The 24,647-nt window shown below is 37.3% G+C and overlaps 1 protein-coding gene across 5 annotated transcripts in view; it reads left to right on the top strand.

The window, feature by feature from the left end:
• Nucleotides 1-24,647, top strand: part of CDK5RAP2 (CDK5 regulatory subunit associated protein 2) — an 83,342-nt gene that overhangs the window by 2,204 nt on the left and 56,491 nt on the right. Inside the window, exons 3-14 of one of the 5 annotated variants that reach the window (XM_037398947.1) lie at nt 219-286; nt 4,726-4,836; nt 6,279-6,355; nt 7,704-7,827; nt 10,236-10,387; nt 12,455-12,617; nt 14,038-14,091; nt 14,519-14,638; nt 15,256-15,348; nt 17,059-17,277; nt 22,898-23,068; nt 23,826-23,999. In XM_037398947.1, coding sequence (XP_037254844.1) covers nt 219-286; nt 4,726-4,836; nt 6,279-6,355; nt 7,704-7,827; nt 10,236-10,387; nt 12,455-12,617; nt 14,038-14,091; nt 14,519-14,638; nt 15,256-15,348; nt 17,059-17,277; nt 22,898-23,068; nt 23,826-23,999 — 1,526 coding nt within the window. The other 4 variants (XM_037398948.1, XM_037398949.1, XM_037398950.1 and 1 more) reach the window with 4 other exon arrangements.

Consider the following 24,647-nt stretch of genomic DNA (forward strand, 5'->3'; position numbering starts at 1 on the left):
TAGACAACTTAGGGTGACCAGGAAGAAATCTAGATACTAACAACATGGTAGCAGTAACGTATAACATAAACAAGGGGCAAAAAAATTGCTTCCTTCACTTCCCAAAAGGTGTTGTACTTTTATTGTGTTTAGATGGTGTAGGCCTTTGCTGTTTTCAAATTGAAGCCTAGCTTAGAGATTCAGCTGTCTGAACTTGTTCTGTCTTCCTGAATGTCTAGTGTTACCAGATGTGGCAGAAGATACAGTCTCACCAACTAGAGCTCGGACCATGAAGGACTATGAAAATGTAAGCAGACTTTTAATATAAGACTTGGCAACGGATTTATGGCCAAGATATTTCTGACATGCTGGCTAAAGTGTTGACTCTCTGGGTCAGGTTCTTAGTTTGTGTCAATCAACAGCAGATCTGTTGGAGATGTGACCAGCTGGCTGTGCTTTGGACCTCCGTTTCTTCAGTATTCCTTTAAAAACAAGAGGCAAAAATTTTTTGAGACTAGCCAACTGCTGCTCTTAAGTTGTGAAACAAAAATGGGCACCCTCTGCTCAAAAGTTCACGCAAACACCATAAACATGGGAACATGATTTGCAAGTCTGCAGTTGATTTATTTTAGTGAAGCATCAAGTTTATTTTCATTTAGGCTAGTACAGGATTTGGCCTTTTATTTCATTGCCTGCCGTATAATACCTTTTAACTTCATAATTATGTCTGAGCGTGCTTGGAATACTTTTGTTGAAAAGGTCTAGTAGCATTGTGACAATGCATTTAATAGAATGTAAAGGAAAACATTAGATTTTTTAAAATATGATAATTGTGTTGTTTATTTAAATTGAATAAGCCAATTGTTTATAATTGCTGAATGATGATTTCATTGGGGTATAGCTGTGTTGCAGGACAACTCCCCTGTAAAAAGTTTTAAGTCATTTAACTCAAGTCCTTGTGATTGCTTTCTCTTCTACAGTTTCTTCACACAATCAAAAAATCTGAGATGACTGCTACTGATAAAGGCGGTGGCTTGCTATTTTCAGTTCAAGTGTCTGCAGTTTTTAATGTGCTTCTGTAGCTGCTGCTACTGTTTGTAGCATTGCTGTGTTTGAAATGAGTGTTTCATCTAAACTCTTTTGAGTTTCTTGTGGCCTTATATCCCTCTGAGGAGAAAGCTGTGCTCTTTGCTCAGAATTTAAAGCTTGTTTTGGAAAGCCTTTGAAGGATTTTTTTTTTTTTAACAATCTATTTCACTTTCTCTTTTGTTTTGGCTGTCTTGGCATTAGTATGTGCTTGAAATCTTTTACTGTGATAGGTGCCAAAGATCTCAGTCTGGAATATACTTTCTGCAAGTGGTTTATTATCTGCAGTGTTTGTTTGAAAAGGGGAAAAAGTTGCAGTATTTGTTGTTTTTTGTTGGTTGTTCTGTGTAATGTAAAGGAGAAAGGGTCTCTCCACAGGTTTCTGGCTTCCTGGTATGTACAGACTTCTTAAGTTAAACTGAGTTGTAAAACTTCTTGTAGGCTTTTGTGGACATTTACTTTCTGTCCTTTTACTGTATACCGAGCATCCAGTAGTAGCTGTCGTTAAGGTGTGCTTTTGGACTGACATGGTAAGGCTGTTGTTATCCCACCTTAAACCAAATCGGAATTAACAGGTAAAGTTCCTGCTATCTCCTGCCTGGTGATGGTTTGTGTGTGTAATTTTTTTATTTGTATCTATCTGCTTGAATTTGCTGATTTTGAAGCTAAATTATTTATACAGGCTATGAGAAGGAAGTGATTAAAAGAGTGGGCTCCTTGTCTTGCACCTCAGAGAGAACCAGGCGGATGTAATGGGCTAAAGGGTGGATCCATGTAGATAAGGTCCTTTGATGTTTAGACCTGGAGAAGATGCTGAGCTAGATTAATATTAGAGGTGTATTATTTTTTTGGTGGTGTTTATAGTCTGTCCCACTTTCTTGCAATATGGTGGGGAACCACCTTGTGATAGAAAATGTGATTACATGGGCAAAGTGAAAGGCATTTCTAATTAAGGGCCACATTATGGTTTATTAGATGTTCATGAATAGAAAGGCTGATTGGTATCAAGTTAGGGAACTACCTAATAACATGTGTGGGTTTTTTCTTGTCTCCCCAAACACACTTAGTTAGAGCTTTGCTGTCTTGTAAAATGGCCTCTGCTGGCAAAAACTGTGTTGCGTTGTGAAACTGCAGCCTCTGCTGACAGATGCCATTTTGCATAAAAGTGGCTCTATGCAGACTTGGAAAGGAGCTGAACAGAGCTAGGCAGGTGTTATTTGCCACTCTGCTCTCTGTGGTGTGGAATATTCTGTGTAGAGTGTATTGCATTGTTGTTTTTTCAACAATTGTCTGCTATTTCTCTTCCTTCATTCCTTTTTTAAATACAGAAATCAAAATGCATAAGGAATTAAGACAGTCTTTAAATGTGTAGGTCTAGAGCATTGCCATTAAAATCCTTTTGCAGTGTGAACTTGTTCACATTTTATACATTGCTTTTTATTAAGCTATAACTTTTTAATTGTAGTCTGCGTGAATTAACTTTCCTGTGAGAAACTGAATGTCAGAGACAACATTTGTTTCACTTCTTGGTTTATGATTGCATAATTTTTGTTTGCCTTTTGAAAGAAGTACCCTTAAGCTCTTTGGTTTAATTCTATTGCCACTGAAATACATAAGAGTAGAATTAAGGTATGCAGTGTTCTTCACAAATTGTTTTTCCTTTTGACTCTGAAACGTATTGTATGTTTGAAGATTAAACCAGAAGTTCAGCTGATACAATTTCAGAGTGTCTTTGGCGCTTGAACTTTTTCTGAATGAATGGAGACTGTTAGGAATGATCTACTGACAGCTTAAACGCCCCAGCCCCCCACCCCCTCCACCCCAAAAAACCCAACCAAACCTGACAAGAAAAGACCCTACAAACCAAACCAAACACTACAAGGTCTGCTCTCACTAGTTGAAGATTAGTGCTAAACTTGCCAGCAAGACATGCAAGATCTAGCACAGTTCTGTAGCCCTGCTTTGTTTAAGAAATTTTTAATTTGTTTGATTACTCTGAATAAGGATTTCAGTTTTGAGCAATGTTCTGCATTGGGATCTGTGACTTGAAGTTCAAAGTTGCATTGTTTTTGAGTTTACATCTATTTGAATGCTGCAAAAGAGACGTTCCAGTTACTCGAGACACCTCATGAGAGTCTTGAGGTGTCATGCTTTAAGCAGCTACAACTTGCATAGTTCAAGTTTATATCCACTACTGTTTGTGATCATCCAATTGCAACTGTAGGGAAACAAAGATAAAGTTAAATATATGTGTTGTTACTGCTTCTAAAGACAGGCTTCTTCAGGATGTGTGAATGGGCCACAAAGTTTATGTAGTCAAGCGTATTTTCAGTTGCTTGGGTGATATTTACTTGTGTGAATAATGACGAGGCACCTTGCTGGGGAAAGATTATTAAACTGAAGAATTGTTTGCAGATGCAGGTTCTGAGTGCAGTTGCAGAAAATAATCTTGGGTTTCACAAGCCAAATATTTGAAGAATTGTATCGCTAATAATTTTTACAAATGGTACTATACTGTTCTGGAAAAGTGTACATAAATATTTTATTAGTAGCTCTATAACATATTAGACTTCCTTTTGCTGAAAGCCTCTGGCACGGGACAGTCTTATTTGAATGAATGTTTTATGCTTAGCCTCTTAAAAAAATTTAGAGTCTCTTTTCTTTAATGAAACCATCAACTATGTTACTGCTTCTACTAGGAAGGTTAAAAATCATAAGCAATTTTTTTTCCCAAAGAATTACACTGTGAAATATGGGATGGGATAAAGGTTTTATTGGTGTTTGATTGGGCTCACATGCCTTGTGTGCTTGTGGCTTTTCTTCCCGTGAATAAGGCTACTATCCCAAGCTTTTGCAAAGGAAATACTTCTGTTTCAACATGACATCTCATGCTTTGTTCAAGTTCTGTTCTGTAGAAGAAAGAACTACTTAATATTTTTAGATTGAAAAAACTCTTTTGGTTTCTTTTTGTGTAAAGTCAGACAATGTTTTAGGACTTAAGGAATATTCTAAAGAGCACTGTCTGCACAACAGCATGTATTATATATATTTTTTAAAAAAATGTTATAATTGTTATTTGCCTAAGTGCTAGTGTCTCAGAGTTTTGCAGGGCTAAAAATAAACACAAGCTAAACTATAACATCTTACCCAAACACACAAAGTTTGTGGGTACCAATGTGTCTATATATCTTAAACCCAAAACAAAACAGAAAAGCAAACCCCAAAACATTCAGAAGGGGTAAGCTGGGGTGGGATTTCTTCTTGTTCAGGTGAGGAATGGAGATGGTGGAAAAAAATACAGATGGGGTGGGTTGGTGGGAGAAAAATATGTTCTGTGATATGTGCTGAAGCTGTAGAAGGTAGAAATCTGTTGGAGCACTTGGAGTATTTTCTGCTCACTGGGTGACACTCTCTTGGAGTGATGGGTGTTTCATTTTGACTTGGGTGTCATACACTTTTATCAACACTTCCACAATTCGAATATGTATATATGTGTGTGTATATCACCCACACATATGTATGCGTTCAACTCTGTCCAGTGGGTTGAATTCTAATCTTGCACTGTGGCGAGCAAACCCAAATCATACCAGTTCTTAGTCTTTATTTTACTTGGTTTGAAACACATGACATAACTTGCTCATTTTCTTTCTTAATTCACAGCAAATCACTGACCTGAAAAAAGAGAACTTCAACCTGAAGCTTCGTATATACTTTCTGGAGGAGCGAATGCAGCAGAAGTTTGATGGTCCCACGGAAGAAATATACAAAATCGTATGCATTTAGAATAATCTAATAGAACTAGATATCTTTTTGAAGAGTTTGTTTTGTGGGGAGATTGTTTTACCTAACTTTTCAGTCGTCTTTTCTTGTTGGAAATTTTGTTAACTCTTTTATTACAGAAAAGGATTAGGCCAAAATAACTAGATCAAAATGACCATTATAAGTTGTGGAAAAATTTGTTTCAAATGTGTGTGTGTGTGTAATGAAGGGACAGACTAAGAAATGTTATGTGTTTCCAGTAGTAAGTGGTTGTGAAAATTTGATAGTTGTGCTACTGATGTCATATACTGCATGGGGAATAAAAGAAGCAGTATGCTTCTCCTGGATTTGGTGTGTAGTTATTCTGCTTTTTACTACCTGGCAGCTCAGTTTGCCCCTCTATTCTTTCCTGGGTTTAGCAGATGTCAGTACAGCTGCTTGAAGGTTGTTGGGGCTCTCCAGCTCGGAGTTGCTTCCTGTGAAGCATGTAGGTGAAGTTGTATTAGGGTTGTGTATAGCTTCCACTTCTACTGCTGTAAATTGAAAGAGTGTGTATTTGTATAGGACTCAGGAAACCTGTTAGGTTCCTTTGTTGGTTTGTAGAAGAAACCGGTACCTTTCTAAGTTGAAAGAAGGATTTCAGTTGAGTGGCATGTCTTGCATCTTTATGATCTTTATTAGGTCATGGTTGCGGACGGTGGTAACAATTTCTTAGACCCTTTGGTGGTGCCTGCATTCTAGAAGGGAAAAGGAGTCATTTCGGTTACACAGTAGCATGTTATTTAAAACAGATGCTTCCATCAGGTCTCTTTTCTGTAATAATATGGAAACTTAAGTCTCCCTTGATGCTTGTTGCAGTAGTGCAGTACATGAATTAATGTTTAGCTATGTCATGGTTTCAGCTGAATATTTCTAATTGGTCTTCTGTCCTGGTCTCCTGCACAGGTGTTGGTCTTGTAATTGCTAATGTATTTAAATGGTATCTGTCAGCTTGCAGGCCAAGTGTCTTTTGTGCGATGTGTGCTTATGTCATGAGTAGTTTTCTCAGGCTATAACAAAATGATTTTAAGATTATTAAAAGCATCAATAGTTGATGGAATCAGTTTTTTAAAATAAAAAGAAAAGTATGTCATAGCTCAAAGAAAAACCATGCATGGAAGCCCTAGAAACTCCCAAGTTTATGTGCAGTACTCCCTGTTACAGTAAAGTGTGTGTGCACGTGTGTGTAGGGGATGTGTATTGCTTGGATACAATGGTCCTAAATGTTTTTCAGATTTTTGAAAGTCTTGAACCTTGCATAATATGTCTGTTGAGTTAAAATGTCTCTATGCTATTCTTAGCCCAATGATACTTTATATTAGGTGGTCCAAATAAAAGTATCTACACATTGCTAATAACTTTTGGGTTGGGTGACCTTTGCATTCTCTCCAGACACTTACATTCTTTTGTCCTAGAACATTGAGCTGAAAGTTGAGATAGAAAGTCTGAAGCGTGATCTGCAGGAGAGAGAGAAACTACTCATCAAAGCCTCGTAAGTACCAACATATTTCTTAATGTCTGTTACTTAGGATTTCAAAGATTTTGCTTCTATTTTTTTTTTCCTAATGTTTTAGGAATGTCATGATCCCAAAGTAGTATTTTAAGGGCATTATCTAGAAATTGCTTCATTCGTTACAGAAATGGTATGTATGCACAATGATGTTAATGTACTTGCACTGTCCAGTGTAACTTTGATATTATCCTTCAATCTTCTGTATTTTTCAGGTAAATAAATCACTGTAATTGGGAATGGTTTAGCATTCCTATTGTAGAAGTTTAGTTAAGAGCTTAATTGTCTCAAGAGGTGAAGAGGTGGACTTTTTTTTTACAGCACTGGATTGAGATGATGTGGCACAAAACATTTCTTGGTAGGGCTGAAGAAGCAGTTCAGAGCTAACCTAGACTGAATCTTGTGTTTTTCATGATATAAAAATGAATATACTTTAAATTTCTGCTTTCCTGTTAGAACCTCTTTTCTAAATCACTGTTACTTATTTTGAAATTACATAGTGCTACATTGTTTTATGGTATGGGCAAGATGGAGTATGCTTTGCGGAGGGAATGGAATGACTGTAGGGCTGGCAGTAGCCTGTTAAACTGCTTCCTTTTAGGTGTCTGGTTCAGAACTAACCCAGGCTGGCAATGAATGACAGTTACTGACTGCTACATGGCCTCAGTTTCAATGGCATTTTGTGTGGCATACACACATGGCACTGAATTGTTACCAGTTAGCCTTCTCTCAGTAATTCAGAGGCCTAGGTTCAGGTAGATTCTGAGAACCAGATTAATTTTTGTTTGGTCTCTCCAGGTAGCCATCATAGAGTATTGCTGGACTTTGAATGGACCCTTGTGCAAGTTCATAATACAAAGCAAAATCTGGGGGGAAATCATAAACAATGGTCATCCTTTGTTTAGTAAGGAAACGCTAGCTGTTCTTTTCTTACAAGGTATTGACAATTACTGAAAAGGCAATGGGAGAGATCTCAGCAGTTGCGTATCTTCATTTTGTTCTCCACTGTTGCTTTCTTTAGAAAATACAACTCTACCAAAGGCTTGATACTATATTTGGAAGCTTTAAAAATATGAAGGCTATATTACACTTTTTCATCATACGTATGATGTGCTTGCTTATCCGCTGTGACAAGGCTTTGTGGAACTCTCAGACTATACCACTGCAATTGCTATATAGTGTGTAGATGTTCTTATTTAACCTTAAAGTGACAAGCAGGTACAGATAATGTGGAAGACACTTGTTTGTACTTAATCTGTCAGCTACTAGCACTTTTAGTTTTTGCACTTTGATATGCAATGGGATTTCTGTCTATATTATGGTCTTTCAGTAAGGCAGTTGAAAGCCTGGCCCAGGGTGGTGATGCTGAAATACAGAGGGTAAAAGAAGAGGCACAAAAGAAGATGCAAGAAATGGAAGAAATCCTGACTAGCAGAATTAACTTTCTGGAAGAGGTGAGTGGCTGAAACTGAAGGAATAGTTAGAAATCAGTACTGTCTTTGTACTGTTGTCTGAGATTTGATACTGTGGTCTACCTGTATCTACCTGATGCTTACATGTGAAAATTGTAGAAAACAATTTTCAAACTTGTTTAACCTTTCCTGAAAAGTAGCCAGTACAAAACCAGAAAAAAATCCCAAAACACAACCCCCCAAAAACCAATGGAAAGGAAGGTGTTTTTAGCTGCTTTTGAAGTGTCAAATATGAGGGTAGCAGTTCTTCAGGAAATTTGTACCTGTTGGTGCTGTTTAGGTACATTCAGAACAAACCTTTGATTCCTGAATTCCAGTGTGAGGAGGCTACATTTTCGGAACTGCAGTGTTTGTTTAGAGGAAGAGGGGCTGGATTTTGAATGCTTTTACTGATAAGGTCTCAGCTTCATAAGTAGCTGAAACCACTCTGTGAGTGCTTCTGTCATTTCCATCTTTATATGGGACCTCAGTATTGTGGTATAAATCTGAGATTCTGTGGCTTTCTGTGTCTCCACTCGAGTGTGTTCATTACAGGCTGAGAGAGGTCACCTCCTTCTGGGCAGGTGAACCAGTGGGCACTTCCCTCCCTTCTGCCTGCATGCCTTATGCTCTGTGGTTAGACTGACCTTTATCTGCCAAGTATTGTTGGCTTCTGCTGTCACTATATCACCTTTTTATGTAACGTTCTTCTGTTCCACAGGGTTATTCTTAACGATCTTTTTTTTTAATGCCTTGCTGTTTGCGGTTGAGACAGTTTATTCCTGTATTTATTGTTGAGCCATTGCTGATACCTTTACAGGGGAATTGTTTCACGTTCTCCTCATTTTGTAGTGTAAAGGCAAAAACATAAATTTCTTTGTATGAATAACATGCTTCCTCAGAAGCAAGAAATTCAGTTTCTTGTAAAGAACAAATTTGATATTGAATGGTCTGTGCTGGAAATGCTTGTGTCAGATTCTAGAGATACATAAGCTGATGATTGTTTAGCATCGTTGACTGCATACACTTACTTGGAGGTGTGGGATTTTGTAGCTGTGTTTGTGAGGGGGATAAACATCTGGTGCTCTTCCTGTAAGTAAATAGAAACAGCACAGGTGTGTATATTCCAATATTTGCTTTCCCATCCCTAAAGAGTGAATTGCTCATGGAAAGTATTGGTAGCAATCTCCCCATGGTATTTTCTATCAGGATGATTTAGCAGTATTCACAAAGCAGTGAGCTCCTTCAGGGGGGAGGAGGGGGGTAATCTCCATGACCTTTTTTCAGTTTAGTGGAACTGAATTTCTCAAAGTGTTCTTCGTGCTATTGGATTGGTAGGGAAGTTCTGAAATCACTTGCTCTGTACCAAAACAGCCAGTCAGACTGGTGTTTCCCAGATCTCACAGGCAGAAGGGTAAATATTCTAATCTACTGGTGATACAGCATTTTCTGTAGCCTGAAGACAGTGTTGGCCTCTGCTAATTTTATTATTCTGATGAATGTAAACACTGCAGAGTAGTAGTAGTCACTCGTTTACATAGCACTGTTATAATTGTATAGATCCAGGTAATGTTAACAACGATTAATTTCCTTCACAGTTTTTGAATGAAAGATGAATGCTGGCAGAACTGCTCTTCAGGTCAGGAGTTGAGTGGAGAAGGACCTTTTCCTCACCCTCCCCCAAAGAGATGTGCTTTTTAGTATAGACTGGGAGGAGAGAGGGGAATTAATTGTTATACTGCAAGGATGCTTTTATTTTGTAGAAATAAAAATTCAGTGAGCACAGCAGGGAGGCTTACACTATATCAGATTTGTTTCAGATCTTTATTTTTATGTTGTATGACAGATGTAGCTTTTTTATCTTGGTGTTCCCCATCTTCATGAGTTGAGTCTCATAGAGGAAGTTGCCTGTAATTGCTGGGCGTTGTCTCTGTTTCTGTTGCTGTTCAAGGGAAAAATATCTGGTTCATACTTCATCAATTCTTGCAAAATATTATAAATTATGTTGGGAAGAGTTCCAGTTAGTTACAACAAGCCTGTGAATATTAATTTCATCTCTGAATAAAAAAGCCTTTTAACCTATTCAATTTAAGACAGTGGGACAAAGCCAAATTATCATAGCTAAGGCTAAAGCCATAGCATGGGGGCACTTTCATTTCCAGTTCTGCTGTTGCTTAGGGTATTTGTTTTATTTCTTTGAAACTGTCCTCCTTTATGCACCACAGAAAATGGATTAATCTTGAAAATGCGGACACAGAGTTTGGAAGCATCTGCAAAGCACTTGAACTACTTGGTAAAAGTTGCTAAATTAAGCATACCAACATATGTTTGTTAGAAGAAACTTCAATACATGAAAAATGTTGTGAGTATTTTGTTCTTATAGGCATCAGGATTGTGTGTTTTAATTGCAGAATCTTAAAGCTGTCCAAGATGAAGTGGAAAAAGCCACTGCAATGACAGAGAAGGAGAAAGCTCTGAGAATAGCTGCTGAGCAGAAACTTTCTTCAATTATGAATGGCCCTGGAAAGGATGTGGATATGATTACAGAAGCTGAGAAAGACAGGTCAGAACTCTTGGCAGTGATGTTTCGAACTACTGGAATTCTTTATTGTTGAAGTGTGAAGAGCTGGAATGGATAGAGGTCTTAACAGTTTGATCCTACCCTCAGGTACATGAGAGCATTACTGGCCGTCTTACCTATTCAGCTCTTAAATGAATAGCAACACAGCAACCAATTTATGTGCTCCATGATAGCAAAATCATCTTTAAAAGTTGTCTGAAAAGTATGCATGTGACATGAGCACATCCTACTTTACAGCATCTGTAACTTTGCTGTTTTACCCCCTGCTTGCTGCTGTCTCGAACCATTGCTGAATAGAGCTGGTCTCTGCCATCTGTGTTCACTTACTGCTTTCATGGCATCTACGTGCTCTTCAGTCCCAGTGACGTATCTCTTGAGGTTGGTAAATCTAATGGGAAGAGAAACTGTGTTTTGACTTCATGGTTTTGATTGTGCTTTGCAAAGCACTGGCTTTGCTTTTTTTGGCAGGTAATGGGAAAGGTGTGTGGGTTGTTCAGTAACTAGGTGGGGAAAATGCATAAACTCAAATCTTAATACTTTGGGGCGCGCTTTTTTTTTTTCCCTGATATGTAGGGTAAAATACACGCCTGGCAAGCCTTCTAGTAAAGCATAGTTAGTTTGGGGATGTGAGTCTGGAGAGGAGATCAAAAGATTGTTATGATTCCTTATGCTTTGGATTATCCTTTCCTGTCCATCTGTGACTGAACCCTGCAGGCAGCTACACTGTAACTGCATAATTGCCAGCCTGGTAACAGAAAGTTCTGTTGGCTGGAGGCTTTCATCTCATGGGTTTTGTGTTATGGTAGGACCAAAGCAAGGTTTACAGTGTTTTCCAGGCAGTTTTTGTAAAAGCATACAGATTGAAAACTGCAAATCTGAAATCTACAGTGGCATAAAATTAGGAAACTGTGTTAATAAGTTTTGCTACAGCACTTTATGTGCCATGATAGTAACTATAACCTGGCTCTCATGTTCTCTCTCTCCTTTCCCCTTTCCCGTTTCTCTTTCCTGCCTTCCTCTTTCTGTTAGTCATCTGTTAGTTAGAACACAGTTGCTCTCCTGAGTGACTTGAGCTGGGAAGGAGTTATAAAACCAGTTTCTTTCAGAGGTACTTTAGCCGTCACCTCTATAGCTTGTGTGAAAAGAGTTCCTAAAGTGCTGAAACAAATTGTCAGGATTGGACCACTGAAGGGAAAGCTGTGTGGAGTGTGATGAAGAATGTCTTCCCCCCTCCCTGCTTCTTTGCCCTTCCTCTTGGGATCCAGTGTTAGCAGGATCTTCTATAATTACATGCTGGTAGATCAGTGTAAGTGTTCACAGGACCAGAAAAACATAGTGCTAATGGAAGAAGAAAGTAATATTTGATTTACTTTAAGAAGTCAAATAATGTGCAATGTTTTAAACTTGTCTGGGAGTAGCACGTCTGGAACTTATAGTGTATTAAAAAATACTTTTGCCATCTAGGCTACAAAATACTAAGAGAATCACAGCTGGCATCTTATGCCAGAAATTCTTCATATATAACACTTACGTATGTCAGAAAACTCAAGCGCTGTTTTTTTTTTATCAGTTGGAATACTGAAAGTGTCAAGATGTGTATTGACCAAGTGCTGACCCAACTTTTTGCTTGTGTGAAATGGGAACCAGCTGAGGTACAAATATAAATGAAACTAGGTACTTGAGGGACACTTAGTGATGGCACGCTATAGTGTTATACGTGCTAAGAAGTGGAATAGATTGATAAGCTTTTTGTGTGTGCTGTGAAGGACAAAATATTGAGGTTTAAGTGCTGACATTTGAAATGGTACTGGAGGAAAATAAGAATGAGCACTTTGCAGATAGCTCAATGCTGTTTGTTGTTTGCTTTAAAGATACAACACCTTTTCTGGTTTCTCTGGAGGGAGAAGTGGTTGTGAAAGTGTTCCCCTAAATTTTACAGTTATTGCCTGGAGTCTTCACCTAGGAAAGTTGTCTGCAACATTTACTACAATGACTGGAGAACTGGTGGTAGATGATGCAAGATTAATATTAAAAATCTTATAATTTTAGACTTATAGAGCAACTGAATCTGTCATTGAAAAGTAAAGAAGCTATAATCCAACACCTTGAAGAGGAAAAGTCTCAGAGTGGATCTTATGATGGGAACTTATCAGCAGAAAAAATCAGAGAACTTACCATTGCTTTGAGGCATGAAAAAGATAGTGAGATAGAGGTGAGGAAACTGACTGAACAGTTGTATGTATAAATCTCATGTGGCGTAGGATTGTAAAGGTTTTGTGCATGACAGTTATGTGAGTGACAAGCCAATGTTTTAAAAATATTTTTCTCCACATTTATTCCTTCTCTCCCTCTCTCCTCCATTTCTTAACATTCATTGGTTTTATTGTGGCTTGGTGGTCAATATTCATCCTTATTATCCATGCTTACCATTCATTCAATGAGAGGTTGTGTTTCTCCTTGACTTTATGCCTGTATTACATATATACATATACTTCAGTACAGCAATTGCATAATCTCTATAAGAAATGCTAGGTGTTAACAGATCCCTCGATAGTTGACATAACTTCTGTAGAAGTTAAGAATGAGACTTGAGAGTTTGTTTTTGGGAAGTATTTTTACTGTTAAAGTCTGGAGAAAAAGCTAGAGTAAGGAAGGTAGACATAAAAAAATACCGCATGAAGTAAAGTGCAAGTATACCCTTTGGCTTTACAAAAGGTGCTAAGGGTGAGTCTTTTATGTCACTTGGTTCTTAAATAGGAAGACGGATACCTGAAAGTTGAAATATAGAAACAGGTCTTAAGGCTTGTCTTCCCCCCTAAATTAAAGCTGGCAGAACTAAGAGAGTAATTATAGAAGCTGGCATACTTCTGAGAAATTTTCTTCCCTTTTTGTTTTGGAACTGAATATTGTTCAAGTACCTACACATTTCTTTTGTTTTTGTCAAGAATAGACAAGAGAACCTTCTGTGATTGGACTGAGTGGAATTAAAAGTTTTCAGTTCTGCATGGTCTTGCAATTGAATCTGTATGTGTCAGGAAAAATCACCCTGGTTTCACAATAGTACTTGTGTGTTAAGGTTAAAACAGGGTCATCTTTATTCATTTCATAGGAGGTGGACAGGACAGACTGTAGGATCGTTGCAAGATGCAGTATTGGAGAAAAAAATATCTGATGAATAACTTTGCACAAGTCTGTTTCTGTATATGATTACTGATTAAAAAAAAAATCTGTAACCTCCCCAAGACAAAGTGCTAATTAAAGCATCTTTCTGACATAGATAAATGTCGTATAAAAATGCATTTTTATTAACTCAGCAAGTACAGTTGTCCTGTCTCATGGAAAAACGTGTTGTATGGGATAGCTTTTTTGTTTGTTCATTTTTCTTTTTTTTTTTTTTTTTTTTCCTTCCCCTTCTTAATTTGGACAGGCTCATACTGTGCCTGGATAGATTTGCAGAGTTCCAGGAAGTAACTGATTCAATATATTCCTGCCAAAAGGCATATGCTAAGTTGTTTCTTTCCCCGTCTCCTGCAAGGTTTTTAAGCTTATTTTGCTTCACTTTAATGTTTAATGAGTTACATTTGTGTTTAGAATGAATTTACTTGAACGTAACAGCTGTTTTGTTTTTATAGGCTATTAGAATGGAGCTTAATAATGAGAGAAATTCCTTTGAAAAAAATATTCAGGTGAGTTCTAGTTTTGTTTCCGTTTCCTTGACTGCTTACAGTACATGTAGGGAACCCTTCTGTTACGCATTCGTAGATACAGAGAGGCCTTGACTCCAAAAGTAGCAAGGCAAGTCCTCTGGTAAATACTCTCTTATGTTAGATAACAGGAAGCCTCGCTTTGTTTTTGAAGCAATTTTCAGTAAGGCTCGTAAAGGCACACTCATCCTATATTGAAGCTGGTGCTCATGGCTAGCCCATGAGATTATGCTTCTTATACTATATTCCAGACACATCTTTAAGATGATGACTTGCATTTTGGGTCTATATTTTATGTTAGTAATCTAAGTAATAAGACGCAAGAACTCTGAGAGATTGTGCTTATGAATGTGCAGTTACAGTATCTCTTAGTGGGAAGTTAATGCAACTTTCGCATAATCTAATTTAGTCACTTCAAGAAGAGCTACAAGAGCGAGAAAATGAGCTTGCTGCTGAAAAGAAGAATGGTTTGAAAAGGGATAAAACTATTCAAGGGCTAACTGTTGCATTAAAAGCAAAGGAAAAAGAGGTATGATGATTATGATCTTGCTTGTTTGTTAACTGTTATTGGGAGGGGAATGTGTGTGTTGTGTATGTGGCAGGGGTTGACTGATGTCACTGTAACCATTAGGAGGCTTCTGGTGGGTCCTTCATCACTGCTGTCATATCTGTAAGCAGTTCTGTTTATCTAGAGTTGGGGGTTTTGAACTGGAGGAGAGAGGAACAAGGTACTTTAACTGATACTTTCTCCCTTAAGAACTTTGAGGGGAAAATGTTTTCAGTTGCACACTGATGGTTTTTTTTTTTTTGTCAGTTCTGAGCACCACTTTAAAAGGTATGAGAAGTGTTGTATGTTGTTGAGTAAGTGGAGCTGTTGTAAGACACCAAAAATAGAAGAGGTCAATGTCAGCTCAAACCCAGATTTTGTGGAAGAATGTGAAATATTTAACTTGAGTGACAGGCAGTCTAGTGAGTGTTGTATGAGAATAAGAATTTCTTGATAGAAATTCTATTATGATATATTTGGTGTTTTCTTTAAAGTACTTGTTTTGTGTAGTTGGATGATGAGATGGGGTAGTTATTATTGAATCACCATCCCTTGGAAATAACTCTTTCTACATAGTATTCATTTTACTTTACTTAAAGAATGAGGAGCTTGGTTCTGAAATTGAAGATCTAAGAGCTTCATTGGCTAAGGCAAGAGAGGCAACTCACAAAGCACACATCCAAAAATTCAAGGTAAGAAGTGAGCAATTAGTGTGGCTTCCCCTATCTGTGCTCCCCCTTCCCCATAATTCCACATAGTGGTAGTGCTTTATGTCTTTCTAAGTAGAGGAATGGAAAGCAGTTGAAAATATTGTTGAAAATGTTTAATTTTTCTTACTTCAACAAAATTCCTAAATGAAATTATTTAAATGATAGCTTTAAGTAATCTGACATTTTTTTTCTTGTTTCTTGAGGTTTTTCTTCTATAACAATGGAGGATTATTAAGGGAGAAATGTGTAAAAGTAAAGTGAGTTAAAAATAAAGACACAAATAGTTGTGGAGCTACGATGATATCTACCTTTCTTTGACCTAAGAATGTTTTGGTTTTTCTTCCAAAAGTATGGTAGCAGCACAGGCTTGATGTTAGCAGAGTTGAGCTGGATATGAGACATTTGTTTGGATTTATTTGTGTAATAAATGAAAGTGAAACCACTATTTATAAAATAGTGGAATGTTGATTGTGAAAATGTGATTTAGTCATGCCTTCGTGTGTGGAGGAGAGAGGACTTTATGATGGTAACATGCATTATAAAGGTCTTAAAATGTAAAATGGGAGAAAGTAAGAATTTGATACTAAAATAGATGATGTCTTGTCACTATTTCAAACTCAACTAAAACTAAGTCTGGTAAAACTAATACTGATCAGAGGCAGTGATGAATCTTCCATTATGATGCTTGTTCATCCACTTGGTCTCTTAGCTCAGCAGGAATGGAAGAGGTTGATACACTTGCCTCCGACGTACATGCAGCTGAAACTTCTGTAACAAACTCTACTGGTTTTTGGTTATGGAGTCTAATAGAGTAGTAATGTTTAGTTCTCACAGAGCACCTCCATTTCTTCAAAAGCCATTTATTTCACTTAAGCCTAAATTTTAAGTGTGCTCTATTGAGAAAAGTATATCCTATTTCTTCTTTAGGTCATTTTGGCCTGTGTGTGAATCTGTGGCTTATGTTTGCTTTTTCATACTGTGAAAGTCCTGCTTTTAAATATTACTCTAATTGTAACCCTTTCATTTTAATAAAAGCTTGATTATTTTTGAAAAGGTCAAGGTTTAAAAAGTGTGCAACTAATCCCTCCTGTCCACAGAATCCATATTGCATGGTGGGTGACAGAGCAAGCCCTTCTCCTCATTACTCTGCTACTTAGCTACAAACTTGAGTTGAAGGCAGTTCTGTGTGAGTAGATCATGCTGCATAGCCCACTACTCCTTTCATCTGTTGTGAACTTGAAGGCCAGTTGTAACAGTATGTGATGGGGAAGAACACAAATCAGACTTGGTATTTCATATAAAAAATATGCCTGTGACTTGGTAACTACTTGACCTACTCTGGATTCAGACTGACCCAAAAGTAGAATATAGTAAGAGCTTTGGGAACCAATAATAATACTACTATGATCTCATTTGCACTATGGACTCCTTTGCAGTCTAACTTTTTGTCTAATTCTTGGGCATCTAAGACTGTTACCCTGCACTGGATGTCATTGAAAGTTGTGTTACATTACACTGAAAATTCTCAGCTAATGTTCTCCCTGTTGCAAGTAACTTGTGACTTCACTGTAATTTTGCACATTTTGAAGTACTGGAAAGAAGTGCGGGGGACTGGGTTTGGATGCAACAGCAATAAAGACTTCCAGTCCCTACAAAATACGCTTATAGAACTTGAACGCTGCTTTGTTTCAGGGTGCTGCGGATTATCAAGCTCTCTTGATGGAAAAAGAGACCCTCTTAGCAGAGCTGCGTTCAGAAAACCTTACAAAGGATGCTGAGAATCGTAAACTACAAAGGAGGATTAAAAGGACCGATCAAGAGCTAAATGATTTGAATTTAGAAAGAGAGAAAATGGAGAAGGAGCTGGATGAAGCACAACTACAGAAGAGCAGAAGTGACAAAACCATTAATGTTATTATCGCTTCTTTATTTCATTAAGTTTAACAATAGTTTAGCACTTCTAGCATGTCCTTCTCTAACAAATTTAGTTTTTTAATTAAAATAACTTTTGGAAAGGTAAATACATTTGCCTAAAGCCAGTGTTCAAAATGATGTGGACAAGACAATTGAGGAAAATTCTGGCACGTGGTCTGCACAGAAAAATATTTGAGAAGAAATATAATTTTGATACTTACTTAGGTCCTAGAAAGAATCATTAACCTTTATAAGTAATGGTTACTGTTGGTTTCAGTTTTTCTGATGAGAGAACCTAAACATGCACAACAATGTACGTTTTATATTTCTGCTGTATTTGTCTTGTTACAGGTCTATACAGTATCTTAAATTGCATTAATTATACTTTTTTCTAAGTTCTAATGCGGAACAGGAGTAAGTAGACAGTTGTTGCAACGTTAAGCCAAACTTCAGCTTGCTTTTAGCTGTCATAGCAGGGTCACTGTAAAGGCTGTAAATTTAATACTTTCTGCTTGTAAAATTACCAAAGCACAGCATTAGTTGATCACAATTTAACATAAAAATGATATGCTGTATCTGTTCATTCATTTTGCTTGCTTCATACTCTGTTTAGGGTTTTTTACCTTGCTGTAGGTGTTTTGATAAGCACTTCTGCTCCCAGCATACACAGCTCATGCAACAAAGTGAATGATTAGGTTTCTTCTTTTTCTTTTTTCCTTTGAAAAAAAGATGCACCTTCTGCTGAGTGTTTGCCATAAAACATAATTCTCAACGTATGTATGTCTTGGCATACGGATTTTTCTGAAGTCGTCTTACCATTGCATTAGGGCAGTATTTGCATAACAAGAGTCTTGCCTGCATGCAGAGTCTGGTCCTTTTTCATTAGAGATTAGCCTCCTGCTATATTAAATTACATAAAAGACTAAATGAGCTTGTCTTTATTCAGTGGATGTTTTAGTTCAATTATTAAATAAGGATCTTAATAAAGCAGGTGTACATGGGCAATGCTGCTCCTGCAATATTGCTGAAAACCAGGAGAGGGCTGTCTTTACCTACAAACAAATAAGTTCTCCCCTTCTGCCCTCAATTTAACTTGCATTTTTAGTTGATTGTCAACTGTGGTTAGACTGCCATCACAAAGTCTCTATCTTTGGTGTGCTTTGAAATTTCTTCAGGGTGTTGAGGTTAAGGAGAGAAAACACAGATTGCTCCTGTCAGTAAAACAGCCACAAAGAACGTATTTTATTGATTTAAAGTGTTTCATAGTGAACTGTCTTCTCTATTCAGAAGTTTTTTCATCTTTCAGGGGAGCTAGAATATAATTCTGTGTAGGAAAGACAAGAAAAATAGGACTGAGTAGGGAGTTGCCAGGGTATTCAAAGTTACTTGTATTACAGAAGCCTATTTGACTCCATTATGTCCAAGTTTTTCATGTAAATGACTAGGTCCTTGGGGAAAAGCATTCCTGCCAAAAGATGAGCAGTCTTATAAAAATTATATCCCTAACCTATTTCCTACTCCTTGCAGAACAGCTGCTTCAATTTCAGAGTTGCTAGTACATTTGGATATAGCAACATCGCCTGTGAAATGTTGCCCATTAAGTAGTAGATATGTGGGAGTAAAAAATATGCTGTGATATTTTGCTCTTTGACAAATAGAAAATCACTTCAGTGATCTGTTACAAACTTTTTATGAGACAACCTTAAAAATTCTTTTCTATTTATGCTCCAAGATACCTATTTATCAGTGGGTCTATTTTGTTAGAATAAAACCAGCAAGAATATGTGTAAACTGTAGAAAATGCCCTAAACATCAGTAATGTACTGCTGTCTTAGCTCTTAACTTGGTTACGGGGAAATTTTCAAATGCTTTTCATAAACTAATTGGGATAATCCAAATTCTTGCATATATCAGTTTTCTAAAAAACCTTCGAGATCCAGGAAAAGTACTTCTGCCCTGTTGTAAACCCAGTTTATCTGGATGTGATCTGGGCATTGCTGTCCTGGCATGGAAGAAGGTTAAACTAATTAAGACTGCTACATGTGAGCTGATTGTCCACGTTGCAGACTGTTCCTAGTATTAGGAGTCTTCTGGGGCAATATGTGTAGATGTTCTTGAACAATGTCCCTGCCTCTAGGGTGGGCAGGTGCCCTGGCGTTTTACTAAGTCAGCTTTAAAAGCAAGAACTCTTTCAGTTCTGTACTTTCCAGAAGCTGCTGTTAAGCAGTAGTTCAGCATCATTTTAAGCTCTTTGAAACAAGAATCTGGAAGCGTATATTCTTACATACAACTGACAAGGAATAAACATCAACTCTTCCTTAACATTGCTTGTGTCCACCATGGTACTGTGTCTATTAACAGATTCAGTGCTGCTTGATCGAAGAGTTTGTTCAAATTTACATGATTAAACACTTCAAGTATCCATTCTCTCTCCAGACCTAATGCAGACAATTAGAGTCTATTTACTAGGTATTCATATTTGATCAGTTGGTTGGGGAAATGCAGAGTAACTCATTACACATAATTTATTATTTAGTTTTTCTACCTGTAGTTTAGCCTAAGAGGGAGGTTTTGGAGCTTCACAACTTAATTATTCACCTACCTGTTTCCTGTCTGACAGGGAGGGGGAGGCATCTGCTCTGGTCTTCTATATTGTAGTGTTTCACATTCATTTTTCTTAGTTCAGCTGTCATTAATCATAGGAAAGTCTCTTGGCAAAAAAGGTTGGCAGAGGGAATTGCAAAGTTTATGCTCTGAGAGCTGTAGGGTACTATATTATCCTTGCAACTCGATGTATAGAAACCAATAGATTTTCTCCCAGACAATTTGAGTGGTCAATGAGTTCAAGCAAGCTGCTATAGTGATGGATAGTTTTGTGTTTTACAGAATTCTAGCTCATGCAAAGAAGATAATTTTCAGTCTCAACTCTAGCTTGTTTTGGGAAGGATTTAGGGAACCCTGCAGGCAGAAATAGTAGAGGCAGGGTATCTGCAAATTGCAAGTCTCTTGCAGGCTTTTTTTCTTTTTTCACAATTGTATGCCTTGTCAGTCCACCCCTTTCCATAAACCCAGCTGTAACATATTTTTTGCTGCTTTAAAGGCTGAGGCATGGTTTCTGTACCTGACAAGTCAAGACAACTGAGATTAGATAACAGGGGGTGTAGCACTGTTATTGCGGCAGCATCTTTTCTATCTGTGCGTGCCTGTAATCTTCTTAAAGCCGTTTATGGTTTTCATAAAGAGAAGCCACAGAGTATTGGTCACTTGAAGTTATAGGACAGGTCACAAATGTTCTTTTGAGGTTTAGTTATCTAAACTGCTAGCTATCTGGCAGGTCACGTATTCACTTAAAGCCTCTCAGTGATGTGATGATATAAAACCAATATAAGAATAGAGAGCTGGGGAGTGAACTTTGCAATGCAGTGAAAATCGTAACACTGCAGGTGATCCTTTGCTTCCACTTTGCATGTTGTATATGAATGGGCTTAAAGTGACCCACTTGAAGAGCTCCATAACTCGAAGCCAAAAGACTTTGCAGTTATCAGACCTTACACTCCTTCTGAAAGAGCTGTGCTACACTGCAGTTTCTATTTCTTCCTAATTATTAACTATAAATATAAACATATTTGAGAACTTGTGTATATAGGCAAAACTTGGACCTGATTCTGCAGTTCTTCAGTGTTCTTAGTCAAGCAAGTAGTTCTTTTGGTCCTGAAAAAAATGTGTTTTATTAGTTTGCAGAACTGAAGGTCTAAACTTAATCATTCTTTGAAACTGAGTAACGTTTGAGGGTTTTGGGGAGCTATTAGGGATTTCTTAGCAGAATCCTGGTAATGAAGCTAAAATTAAGCAAGTAAACCAAAAGGCATTGTAAATGACAATTTGTATTTAACGTGCAAAATAAACAGAAGTAAAACACTGAAGCAGTAAAATGATGTTAAGGATTTGATGTGAACCTGCATGAAGCAAGGTAATTAAGTCAAGGAAAGGACATAAAACAGTTTGTAAAGAGATTGCAATTAAAGTGTCACTAGTACTATTTCTTTGTACTTAGAATAAGAAACAACTATTGAATTTTAAATCCCAGTGGAGGTAAATGTAAAGTTTATAGGTGACTACCATATGTGTAAAACTATTTAAAGGGCTTATGATACTTCACAAATGGCCCTTTTTGGGAATAAATGGAAAACATTTGTTTTAAGATGTAGGCTGTGTTACCCGGTTCTTTAGGTCTGAGGAGAAGTTTAGATAGTATAAAGTCTTCTGTAAGTTTTAATTGTTTAATTTTAGACGGCAGTTCCTTTGTTACACTTTTTTACTTCTCTTTTTCCACACAATCCATGCAGTAAATGCTCTGGATCTTCTTGCAGAGTAAAAGCTTATAAAATGAGGCTAGTGTATATGCAGACTATGCCTCCTTCGGTTGGTGGTATTGAAACTTCTGACAAATCAGCAGAAAGGTTTGAAGTGACACAAAAGTGGTGGTGGGAAAGAAGGTGGAAGGACAGAGAAGCCACGTCATGGATTTTTCTACTGCCCTGTGTTCTTGCTTTTTTTCCAGTCTGTAACTGGGAACTGACTATTAATTACATGTTAATAATTTCATACCTATTTCCATCAATTTAGTGATGGTCCCAGTTCGTAGCAAGATGTAAGGAATAGGAATCGTTTGATGCTATTGCTGGGAACCCAAGGCTATATCAGGTGGTCAGACTTTGAAACCCCACAGATAGCTACATTTTCCAATGGTGGATTTAATGAAGTGGAACAAGATCTGTAGGAATGCAGAGGAAAAATCTGTAATTGTTGTGTGCATTAAGTGTGTGACCTGCAGACTAGGAGATACTGGTTTACGTTGCAGTAGTCCATGTTGGTCATAAGAAATCTTGGAGTCCTTGGACTTGCTACTGCATGAGGCTATTGAAAGAGATTGTTCCTGTGTTTTAGAAGCAAAATGGACAAGAAGTATATGTTTCTCTGATGGAGAACTAAGATGTGGAGGTGATGCAACTAATGTTAGAGCTGTAGGAAGTAACGAACAGAGCCAGAATCAAGATCAAGTTCTGTTCATGACTTCTAATCATGAGACTGACCTGATTGGCCATTTGAAGTTTGTGCTTTTGTCAAAAGAAAATGTTTTAACATTTCTGACCTTTTGTTTGATGCAAAAGTAACTAATAAGACAACGTTAGTGCAAGAATTTTCATGGTGTGATGAGAAAAAGAGCAAATAACAAACTGAATCACCCGTAACCAATTTTCTCCTATTTCTAGCAAGGGAGTAAATTGACTCAGAAGTGAGTGCTCATTCTGACAGCGACAGCGTCTACATGCATGATATTCCAACTGTCTTGGAGTCCAGTCGTTCTCTATGAAAAGCATTTAAACAGTAACAACCTAGATTTTTAGAAGGCAATGCTGACACCTCATCTAAAAGTTTTCTTTCTTTGTGTTCATTGATGCCAAGAGAAAGATACTGGCTTAAATACATTCTCCAGACTATTCAGTGATACGAGTAATTTAAAGCGAGGGAGAGTTAAGCTAATAATGTGGGTTGTTAGTCTGAAAGTTTTATTAAAGTTGACTTGCTAAATATTCAGGTTTGGTCTTTTTTCCAGGACCTTAGAAATCAACTAGAGAAATTACATGGTGAAATGACCGAGAAAGAAAAAGCAGTTGAACATCATTATAATATTCTTTTGAGTGAAAGCAATCAGAAGTTTCAGAGCCAAGAACTAGTTATCAAACGACTAACAGACAATGTCAATCAAAAGGATCTGCAGGTTCAGGTGAGTAGACTTCAGGTGAAGTGAAAAATGGAAAATTATAATTCGATTTTGTATGAGGTATTATTACAAAATCTCATTTGTGTTTAGAACTACTGTTGATTTTGATGATAATCCTTCACTTTTTATAATACTGTGTTTGCAGAACAGACATATAATTATAGTGTGTGAGACATTCAAGATTTCTTGTTAGGGTTTTATGAAGTGTGTGGACAGAGGGAGACGACAGGTTTACTAATACTTCTGTAGAATTTTCACTGTTGTGGTAAGATACTTTAAAAGCTCTGAAGTGCTTATGATTTTCAGTTTATTGTACAGAAACCAGAAGCTGAGGAATAGGTATAGGTACTAAAATATTTTATCTTCTTTTTTTGGACCCCATTCAAAATGACTTATATGAGAAGGGAGCTGCCTGAATGTTAACAGACCCCTGCTCAGTTTTTTTACACCTGGAGGTATAACCCTGAAAAGTACTGATGGTATTCAACCAAAGACTGTTAGGTGAGGTTGCTCTATACCTGGAGACCAAGGTGCATGCCTTGGCTTATTTTTTAATAGTTAAAAGACTGGATAGCTGGGAAAGCTTCTGTTCCGTCTTTTTTTTGCTTCTGTTATGTTAAAGTGAGCTCTTCTTTTGTGAGGTATGTAAAGAACATGTGCCGGATCATCCTTGGATATTCTCCTGCATTTTATTTGTCTGTTTTGCAATATAAAACCAGAGTAATTTTTTAAAAACTGTTTCATTATTTTCTTTTGTTAGAAACTGGATGGAACAGTTAAAGAAAAGGATGCAGAATTGCAGGAGCTCCTGAATAAGTACAAGAACCTTCTAAGAGCCAATGAAGAACTTGAACTGAAAAATGAGGGCTTAGTAAAGGAAAGATGTGCTGCACAGTCTCAACAGTCAATCATCGAGATAGTCAGGGAGTTAGAGGTGAGTTTTTCATAACTCTGATCATTTGCAGATAAATACCTCCACTTCAGAGTGAAGAGAATTTTGGCTTTGGCTCAAAGTGTGTGGACTCATACATGTCATAATTCACCCACATAGCAAGGGCTTGTTTTTCCTTCATAATAGTACCATGTCAAAATGTTCTGTATCATTAAAAGATAACAGTCTATTTATTAATAATACTGTCCTATGATTTGTATGATTGCAGTGGTATAGATCTGGCATCGTAAGAGTTTATAGTATTGTGCTCTGATACTTTTATATGGTGTCGCTAAACTCTTTACTCTCAGAAAGTGTGTAAAATGTTTTGCCTGCTGTAAAGAGGTAAGAGTTCTGTGGTAATTAGGGCAGATGCGTTTCCCTGAGTGGAAGGTATCTGTGCTTCTGAAGAGAGGTGCAGAGGAGGGTTTGTGTGCTTCTGATAGGTAAGGGGAAAGATCGCATAGATCTAGTGACCACAGGAGATAACTAGAGTGTGAGGATAAAAAATATAGGTAGGAGTGAAGATATGTCTAGGGCAAGAGGAAAACTACTTTAAAGCAAGGAAGAAAGGAAGTGGTACTGTATGTGCGTGTGTATGTACATATGTATTAAAAAGGGTGGACGACACTACGTGCGCATTATCTTACC

Source organism: Falco rusticolus, chromosome 9, assembly GCF_015220075.1.
Source record: "Falco rusticolus isolate bFalRus1 chromosome 9, bFalRus1.pri, whole genome shotgun sequence".
In the NCBI taxonomy this organism is placed as follows: Eukaryota; Metazoa; Chordata; class Aves; order Falconiformes; family Falconidae; genus Falco; species Falco rusticolus.